This window comes from Eurytemora carolleeae, unplaced genomic scaffold (assembly GCF_000591075.1).
Source record: "Eurytemora carolleeae unplaced genomic scaffold, Eaff_2.0 scaffold75, whole genome shotgun sequence".
Classification (NCBI taxonomy): Eukaryota; Metazoa; Arthropoda; class Copepoda; order Calanoida; family Temoridae; genus Eurytemora; species Eurytemora carolleeae.
Genome location: NW_019396178.1, coordinates 393,115 through 403,147, shown reverse-complemented (window position 1 = coordinate 403,147; position 10,033 = coordinate 393,115). Strand labels below are relative to the sequence as shown.

Genomic DNA, 10,033 nt, shown 5'->3' with positions numbered 1-10,033 from the left:
AGGGCGCATTCTTTTGTAAAATATTGTAAAATATATGTAAAATATTAAATATTAAACATACAGTTAATAAAAAATTTTTGGCACCCATAAAGATTCTTAGTTTTAAAGATTGTATAATTTTTAAAATGTATGTATCTGAAAATTTTGCGGATTCGAAAAGTTCATTTTTATATTATTTACCTTAAAATTTTCAAGCTGACTAAATATTTTAGTGAAGAGTTTAGATATAATTATCAATGGCAAGCTAGTAAAACAACGAAAAACTTCATAGATAAAGAACTAAACATTTGTTTCTCTTTTATTTTTATATCTAAGTGACCTGATGGTGTAACTGCAAACATTTGGTATTTTAAACATTTTGGTAATATTTATATATCTCTCAATTTATTTTAAATGTTTCCAATATTTTGAATTAAAAAGTTTTTTTTCAAATAATTTCTAATCTTTATTTGATCTGATTGAGTTGAAAGTTTGCAACATAGTTTTAAAAACTTGTTTGTATTGAATACATATTTTAATAATTTCCACACTAATGCTTCTTAATAAACTTAGAAAAGATTTTTTTATCTAATGATTTCTAATCCTGAGGGGGTCTTCATGAAGGAAGTAAAAATAAAAAGTATTATAAAGGGATTGTCCAGAATTTTGAATTTTTATGTTGCCCAGAGTTTTTTTTTCTTGAATTTTTTTTGTGTATGTGTTAAAATGATTGCATTAATTTTCGGTAATATCAGATACCATTGGAACAGAAGGGGGGGGGGGCATCGTGAATACTATTCCCATCCTTCATTCATAATCTGATTCAATTTAATAAAGAAATATTTAAATAAACCTAGACATCCGGGTTCATCTTCTCAATTAAACTACAACAAAAGAAGTTCTGATTTAAAACACATAAGATTTCAATCTAATATGCAATTTACTTCAGTTTGACGTGAAATATGCAATTTACTTCAGTTTGATGTGAAATATGCAATTTACTTCAGTTCGACGTGAAATATGCAATTTACTTCAGTTTGACGTGAAATATGCAATTTACTTAAGTTTGACGTGAAATATGCAATTTACTTCAGTTTGACGTGAAATATGCAATTTACTTAAGTTTGACGTGAAATATGCAATTTGCTGCAGTTTGACGTGAAATATGCAATTTACTTCAGTTTAACGTGAAATATGCAATTTACTTCAGTTTGACGTGAAATATGCAATTTACTTCAGTTTGACGCAGTTTGACGTGAAATATGCAATTTACTTCAGTTTAACGTGAAATTCTAGTTTTATCAATTCTCTTGCTTACTTTTTTAATCGTCTGTGCATGTGCTCAGTTAAATGTTTTAACATGAATTCCATTTTTATAAACGGAAAGGAAAATTTATGAACTTTTAAAATAAATTCAAAATGAATTTGAAACAGGAGACACTTGAGAAACTTAGAAATCATTCCACAGGAGAGATGATTTTAACATTTAACTGCGTTATTCTTAAATAATAAACAATATAGAATACAGGGTGTCCCAAAAAAACATGGGAATTCAGTGACGAATTCGATATCTTTTTTGTTATGCATTAGTATTGTAATACCTAATTTCAAAAGCCATAATATTATTATGTCTGCTAGAGTTTATTTTATGAAAAGGGTAAAAGACTGTAAAGATGTAACTATAATAACGTCTCCGCAAGATGAATAGTGAAGACGGACAAGTTTACTCTGTTTGTATACTGCAATTTTCTTGTTTTACTAAGTACAAACGTATGCAGTCAAAACATAAACAAACAAAATGTGAACATAGCAGACGAAACTCTTACAGATTACAGCTTTCGCAGTAGGTATCACTATACTAAATCAAAGAATTATTTTAAAAGACGATATCGAATTCGTCACTGAATTCCCATGTTTATTGGACACCCTGTAGTAATGGATTAATATAGTTCTTGTCCACATAGATCCAGACTGCTATGAAAAATTGCATCAATTGCATCACTTTTGGATTTTATCTCATGTTCATTGAGTTTTGCATGAAAGCTGTGCGTGTCAAAAATTCCGATTTTTAAATCCCTTTTGGCAATTCGATGTTTTTGTTGTTACTTTCAAACCATGAATTCTGTTAGATCAGATAGTCTAAGTTTGAAATATCAAAGGTTTACAGGTTTGTGGTGACAATAAGTCAGTTTCTTTATATGATGTCTGTCTCTGTTTATTTGTTTGTTTGTATAAGAAAACACGTAAAAATCGGCTAAACCGATCAGACCAAACTTTTAATCTACAGGGTGTCCCACATCATAAAGGATCTTTAATGGCTCAAATTACGATTTTTGGGACTAATCAGAAAATTTAAGATTTATGTGCGTATTATGTGCGTATTTTGGCGTTAAAGCAGGGAAATAATTTAATATGATGTGGGGGGGACGCTCTCTGTATATTTTAAAGCTCTTCGCTCATATATATATAACTATATGTACAGTCGTCGTCGCATAGATCCACCACTAATTTATATTGAATATAGTGTAAACAATAAATTTGTAACTTTCCTTATCCTTTCCTTTCCTTTTCCTTTTATTTCTATTTTTATATTTTTTTAGAATTGGGGGGAAATATTCCCACAACCTCTACTTTTAGAGGTTTTTAAATATTTTCTCCTGAAACACTTTAATTTGTATGTTTTTGTTATATTTCATAAATAAATTATCTTTTACTTTTTACTTTACTTTAGATCAATACAACGAAGACGACTTTCGATTTAAATTTTGATTTATATCAAGCTTTAAAACAGCATGCATGGATACACATAAAATACTCCTGTTGAGGAAATAACTAGATTATATGCCTGAAAAGCATGAAGTCGACAAGGAATATTAAATCTTGTCAACAAAGAATTTAAGAGATTCAAAACTAAATATTTAAATTATTTGTAAGATAGTATACACTGGGATAGTTGTACATCTTAGGAGCTTTCCAAAATGTGGATATATACCTTCTTTGTATTTGACAAATGATACTTATTTAGAAAATTGACAAAATAATATAAACTATATACAAATGTGGCGAAAGATAATCGATGACTATAGGTTGTAATATCTGAATGATTTGTTTGAAATTAAATTGATTTTTTTACGGTCTAAGTCGTAGGTCGCAATTTTCTGAATTTGTATGGGCGCTAAGTTATTCGGTATGAGACGTCTTTAACAATTTTCTCTTTATAGACGCAACAGATAGAAGTAAGATTAGTAGCGATCAAAAGCGCTTTTTTATCGCGAACACTCCCTTTAACATTTTTCCTTTATCGATTTAATAAATAACTAGCTCTTGAAAAATGTTAAAATGTTTGGAAAATAATTATGAAAATCTAAGAACTTATTTTCCACGAAAATAATCGAAATTTTTGTTCCGGTGACTCTAAAATTAATTCTAAAATAAATAATTTCAATCAAAATTTCATAAATTTGGTTTTTCGGTATTCAACAATTTTCATTTAATCCCGCCCCTTTTAATCGATTTAATATTTACAAAGGAATATTTACAAATATTTACAAAGGAATGTCATTTAATCTCAAACAAATAAAAATCAATGGAAATTTAAACCCCCGAGGGATTCAATGATAAACCCGAGGGCGCAGGTAAATGATACATTTTCTGAAACCTCTAAAGGCTTTCAATATTTAATGCAGAGATAAAAAAGCAAACAATATTTTGTTTTTTTTGTTGACCAACCCTGTTTTTCGTTTTGATAATAACTCTAGCACTGACAAGAAATAAAATATATGCCTTTGTGATTATTTATTGAAAAGAGTTACTGCACACAAACTGAAGTGTTGTCAAAATATTTGAATTATAATAAAAGGTCTGCCTCTATAATACTACCCCCTGTCCTTGTATAACATTGATAGATAAACATGGTTCTGGAGAATACATATTTAAACAATTATTTTATTATTTGTTTATCAGCAGGTTAGGAACTCTCATACAGTTAATCTAAACATAATAATTCAAAATTATTAATGATAATTAAGAATGCATCTTATGAGTTATAAGGAACAAAAAAATCTTGTATTTAGGAACAGGTTAAAGTGAAACGTAAAAAGTTAACAGAATGTAAATATTTAAACCGAGTTGAAAACGAGTAAAAAAATTTATAAAATTTTAAAAACTTTTTTATGGCGAATTTTTACTTGCAATTTCATGATCTTGGGTTTAAAAAGTAGCGAAAAATCAAGCAAAAAAATATATTTTTCTGCAAAATAACACAATGAATATATTATTTTATCTATTTATAAAAGCAAGATTTTACGAAGAATGTGCTAAACTTCTCTGATTCTAGCTGAACCTCGTAAAATCCAAAAGAATGTTAAAAATCATATCAATAGATCACTCCTCACTAAATTAAAGGAGGTGCAGGGGGAGGGGGGGTTCTGAAATTATCTTGTTTTTATAAATAAAAAAGTTTCTAAAGAGCACTTTGTACAATATTTGTGTCTTTCTGAATGAACTGAAGAGACACTTCTGTAAAATTAAGTTTTGTTCAGAAGATTAGATTTGAAAGACATATTTGTCGTCTAATGGGAAGAAAGGATAAATGTCATGGTTTACAAGAAACTGGATATTACAACTAAAGGGACTGTACATACCAACCTCTAATAATATTAAAACTAAAGGGACTGTACATACTAACCACTAATAATATTACAACTAAAGGTACTGTACATACCAACCTCTAATAATATTACAACTAAAGGGACTGTACATACCAACCTCTAATAATATTACAAGGTACTGTACATACCAACCTCTAATAATATTACAACTAAAGGGACTGTACATACCAACCTCTAATAATATTACAACTAAAGGTACTGTATATACCAACCTCTAATAATATTACAACTAAAGGTACTGTACATACCAACCTCTAATAATATTACAACTAAAGGTACTGTATATACCAACCTCTAATAATATTACAACTAAAGGTACTGTACATAGCAACCTCTAATAATATTACAACTATAGGTACTGTACATACCAACCTCTAATAATATTACAACTAAAGGTACTGTACATACCAACCTCTAATAATATTACAACTAAAGGTACTGTACATACCAACCTCTAATGATATTACAACTAAAGGTACTGTACATACCAACCTCTAATAATATTACAACTAAAAGGACTGTACATACCAACCTTTAATAACATTACAACTAAAGGTACTGTTTATACCAACCTCTAATAATATTACAACTAAAGGTACTGTACATACCAACCTCTAATAATATTACAACTAAAGGTACTGTATATACCAACCTCTAATAATATTGCAACTAATGGTACTGTACATACCAACCTCTAATAATATTACAACTAAAGGTACTGTACATACCAACCTCTTAAATATAAAACCCGGACCTCTAATAAAATATTAATGTACAACATTTTTCATTCTTCCTTTGAAGGAATATTTAATTATATTTAAAAATGAAATAAAATTACCAAGTTGTTAATGCTTGCCCTGTTACAATCATGTGTTTACACCAAGAAGTTTGGAATCCTAAATAATAAATAAAGAGAATTGCATTATGGTTATAAATTTTACATTTCTAGGGCTACAAAAAGTGTAAGTGAATGGGTGAGGCAAATTCAAAGGCTTAGGCGTTGCGACACTTGAAAGTTGACCCAGTCTTGACTCTATCTGGCAGTCTCTATATATTTGTGAGCTCTTCCTTCTACACTTTTAAGATAGCTTTCTGCACACTGTTATAAAAATCCTAACATGTGTTCAAAAATGCGAATATTTTGCTATGGTTTTGAAAATGTATTAGATATCCCAACCAATTTGTTTAAAGTTTCAAACTAATTTTTGTAATTTCGCAATTATCAGTATTTGACATTAAGAAGAAAATGATTGTCGGAAAATGTGAGCCCCTTATTTATAATATCTTCATCACTCATGCCTTTGATTAATTATCATCTATTATCAATTATCTAGTAAGAAAATATTGTATTGATTTTTCTGATATTTGGGCCTTCTTGGGGTTAAAATGTAAACAAACATAATTTGTAAACAAATAAACCTGTATTCTTGCTGCTGGTCCAGAAAGAATGGATTTCCTCGTTTACCAAACCTAAAAAGAAATCGAGTTTTGACTCAAAATCAAATTTTCTAAATCCTATATCTTTGCAACCCACTGGTGCAAACCTTTAATGTTTTTAACTTTGACTATTATACTATCAGAATTCTTAGTTTGAAACATCAAAGGTCTACGACATCAGGTTGCAAAGATTGAACAAATTGGGTTTGAGGCAAATGTTTATTTCCTTAATAATATTTTCATGAATAATATCAAACATAAAAATGAAAAATATCATGAAAAGTATCAAAAATAAAATGTTTTAAAATTAGAATATAATATTTATCACTACAATTCTTAAATGGCGCTTCGTTCCCTTATTGGTAGTAATAATCCAGCTTTTTGCGGCGCGTTTATCTTTTCTTTTCGTGAAGTTTAGTTAAATGATAAAAAATAATCTTGCAAAGTTTTCTATTTCATTTGTTTATTTGCTAAATTTTCATAAAAGTTTTGTTTTATGTTGACCAACCGTAAACCTTGGAATCATATATGTTACCACAAGAAAAGGCCCAATCGGTTCAGCCGGCCGTTTTGACGTTTAATAGATCAAAACAGACAAGCCAAATATATATATATATATATTTATAAATAAAGTTTATTTTGTTACCTAGGCCTGCCTGCAAACCCCATGCATGTCACCATTGAGGGATAATACAACTCGGGATCCCCTCCTGGATAATAATAATAATAATAATTGTTGCGCTAGCACACGCTGCGTAGTCGGAGTCTATGAAGTATCCCTGTTTTTTTTACAGGGAGGAACTATTTATCCTGTGGCCGAATTTAACGAAATACGGCACGGTACTAGAATTTTTGTATAACCCAGGGCAACGCCAGTTGCGAAACAACAACAACAACAATAATAATATTAATAAAAAATAAAAGTAATATACCTGAGTTTTGTTCCAAACACTTTAAGAATGCTGGATCTCGAAGCATAGCGTCTAGAAAACATGAATGTATTCTAGAAATTATTCCAAAGTTAAGATCATCATTTTGAAAAATGGATGATGCTAAATAACTTGGTTTGATCTAATCTCTACTTTGGGCGAGAAGCACTTTTTTATTTTCTAATTTAGATATTTTATACGAAGTTGAGCTAACTTATTTCTTTGATCCAGCTCCCCATGCTACCTAATTATGGACTAGCGTGCACCCCCATCCTGTTTAATGAATTAAAGCACTGTGGTGACCTATCTCTGCTACCTGACGATGGACTAGCGTGGGTACCCAGAGACATAAGGAGCATGGAGAGTATCAGACCCCGGAGCATTTCTAAAATAGAATTATTAATTTTAAATAAGAAAGAAACTAATGACTCGTCACAAACTCTATATTTTATCCTTTTATCCAGGAATATTCTGATACAGACAGGAATATTCTGATACAGACAGGAATATTCTGATACAGACAGGAATATTCTGATACAGACAGGAATATTCTGATACAGACAGGAATATTCTGATACAGACAGGAATATTCTGATACAGACAGGAATATTCTGATACAGACAGGAATATTCTGATACAGACAGGAATATTCTGATACAGACACGAATATTCTGATACAGGCAGGGAATAGGATGTAATTTTCTCTAATTAGTCTCGTGGATTTTTAGTGAATAAACCACTAAATGGAATCATAATGTTTTCCAGATTATATTGAATGAACGTTTTTCATAATTAATTCTACATTTGTGGACAGGGTGACCCACTGAATATGAGGCAAACAGACTTACAGGTACTGTAGTTGTAATTTCAAGTAATCTTTTTTGACATTGGCAACAATACCCTAGAAATCAATATCTGATCATCTCTGTGTATGATAATGTCGTTTTTCAAGCTAAATTTATTTTATTCTAATAATTCGGCGTTTGCTTTCTTGCAAGTAGTGTTGTTATCTTTTTAGATTGTTTAAAAGTAATCAAACTTCTAAGATTTTAAAACTACCCAAAAAGTTACCTCAACCATCTGAAGGTACATATTGCTACTTGCAATAGAATGCGCAAGTCAGTTTTTAGAGAAATCACAAGTGAAAATAATCAGTATTCAAAAACAGGTTGCACGACTTCTTAGCCATCAATATTATTTTCTACAATTTAGTTTACCCACAACTTACCTAGTCTTATCTATATACTTGTATAGTTTACCCACAGCTTACCTAGTCTCTATATACTTGTATAGTTTACCCACAGCTTATACCTAGTCCTATCTATATACTTGTATAGTTTACCCACAGCTGACCTAGTCCTATCTATATACTTGTATAGTTTACCCACAGCTTATACCTAGTCCTATCTATATACTTGTATAGTTTACCCACAGCTTACCTAGTCCTATCTATATACTTGTATAGTTTACCCACAGCTTACCTAGTCCTATCTATATACTTGTATAGTTTACCCACAGCTTAAGTGTTTATTTCTTGTAATTTCACCATTGTTAATGAAGCAAGAAATGCAAAAATGACTTTTTTAGAGAACACCAATACAATGCAATAGTTTTCAAAATCGAAAAATGGATAGATAATTCATACTGTATTAGACAAAGCTTTTAAGAGTATTGTTGTGAATTGGACGTGCCACTCATATCATTTGAGGGTCACTTGAAATTACGTTTACAGTCCCTTTAGGAGGGATTGTTTGCCCATTTCACAATGTTACAGTTTTTGTGAATAAAAACATCTCTATTAGGAACATCTCTATTAGGAACATCTGTATTAGGAACATCTATATTAGGAACATCTGTATTAGGAACATCTCTATTAGGAACATTTCTATTAGGAACATCTCTATTAGGAACATCTCTATTAGGAACATCTCTATTAGGAACATCCCTATTAGGAACATCTCTATTAGGAACATCTACATTAGAAACATCTCTATTAGGAACATCTTTATTAGGAACATCTTTATTAGGAACATCTCTTTTAGGAACATCTCTATTAGGAACATCTCTATTAGGAACATCTCTATTAGGAACATCTCTATTAAGAACATCTTTATTAGGAACATCTCTATTAGGAACATCTATATTAGGAACATCTCTATTAGGAACATCTCTATTAGGAACATCTCTATCAGGAACATCTCTATTAGAAACATCTCTATTAGGAACATCTATTAGGAACATCTCTATCAGGAACATCTCTATTAGGAACATCTCTGTTAGGAACACAATTTACTAAGTTAAGTCTATCCCACGGCTGAGAGATAGTTTGGACCAGAGCCGTTACTGGGAGTTCCTTTAATGAGGGGGGGGGGGGGAGATCACAACGAGTGAACCGAAATGAACGAGTTGAGGGGCTGAATTGAAAATTTCAATTTTTTTGTTAAACTATTCATTATATCTTGATGAAATTTTATCATAACATTCTATTTCATGATTTAAAAAATAAACCTAGTTATTTTAGTTTGTGTTTGATGATATCTTTGGTTGACAAAGCACTTTACATTTTCAAAATAGTAAAATATTCTTTTTAGTAAACTCAAAATCAAGCTTGATTGTTTTTCTTTGAAAATATATGAATTAGAAAATTTTAGTTTGTGGCAAAGACTAAATTTTATTATTTTTATTATTTACCTGAAATGTTGTAGTAAAGGTTGAAGGTGTTCAACTGATGAATTCTGAACGGGACGGAGATATAAATACTCAGAGATACCAACATTCTCTCGGATACTTCCCCGTCCCATTCACTCCTCTCGAGCTTTCAAATCTTCTCTTCTACGTTCTTTTCTCTTGCAATCTTCTCCTCTCCGTCCCATCCACTCCTCTCCAGCTTTCAAATCTTCTCTTCAACGTTCTAATCTTTTGAAATCTTCTCTTCTCTGTCCCATCCAATCCTCTCGAGCTTTCAAATCTTCTCTTCTATGTTCTAGTCTCTTGCAATCTTCTCTTCTACGTCCCATC

General features: G+C 30.5%; 1 protein-coding gene across 1 annotated transcript; it reads right to left on the bottom strand.

Moving 5' to 3' along the window:
* Positions 1 to 3,759: 3,759 nt before the first annotated feature.
* On the bottom strand, positions 3,760 to 10,033 carry LOC111697314 (uncharacterized). The gene is made up of 7 exons (XM_023467267.1): positions 9,707 to 10,033; positions 7,332 to 7,400; positions 7,019 to 7,069; positions 6,733 to 6,796; positions 6,069 to 6,119; positions 5,488 to 5,545; positions 3,760 to 3,969 (listed from the first exon to the last, which is right to left on the bottom strand). Exons 1-6 carry the CDS (start codon positions 9,789 to 9,791, stop codon positions 5,524 to 5,526), a joined length of 342 nt encoding a protein of 113 aa, XP_023323035.1. The 5' UTR covers positions 9,792 to 10,033; the 3' UTR covers positions 3,760 to 3,969; positions 5,488 to 5,523.

Excerpts from the sequence above, each read along its gene's own strand:
- LOC111697314 (XM_023467267.1), bottom strand. The coding sequence starts at position 9,791 with ATGTTGGTATCTCTGAGTATTTATATCTCCGTCCCGTTCAGAATTCAT. Across the intron at positions 6,120-6,732 it reads GGGTTTGCAGGCAGGCCTAG|GTTTGGTAAACGAGGAAATC; the intron begins GTAACAAAATAA and ends ATTTCTTTTTAG. Across the intron at positions 5,546-6,068 it reads GACCAGCAGCAAGAATACAG|GATTCCAAACTTCTTGGTGT; the intron begins GTTTATTTGTTT and ends TTTATTATTTAG.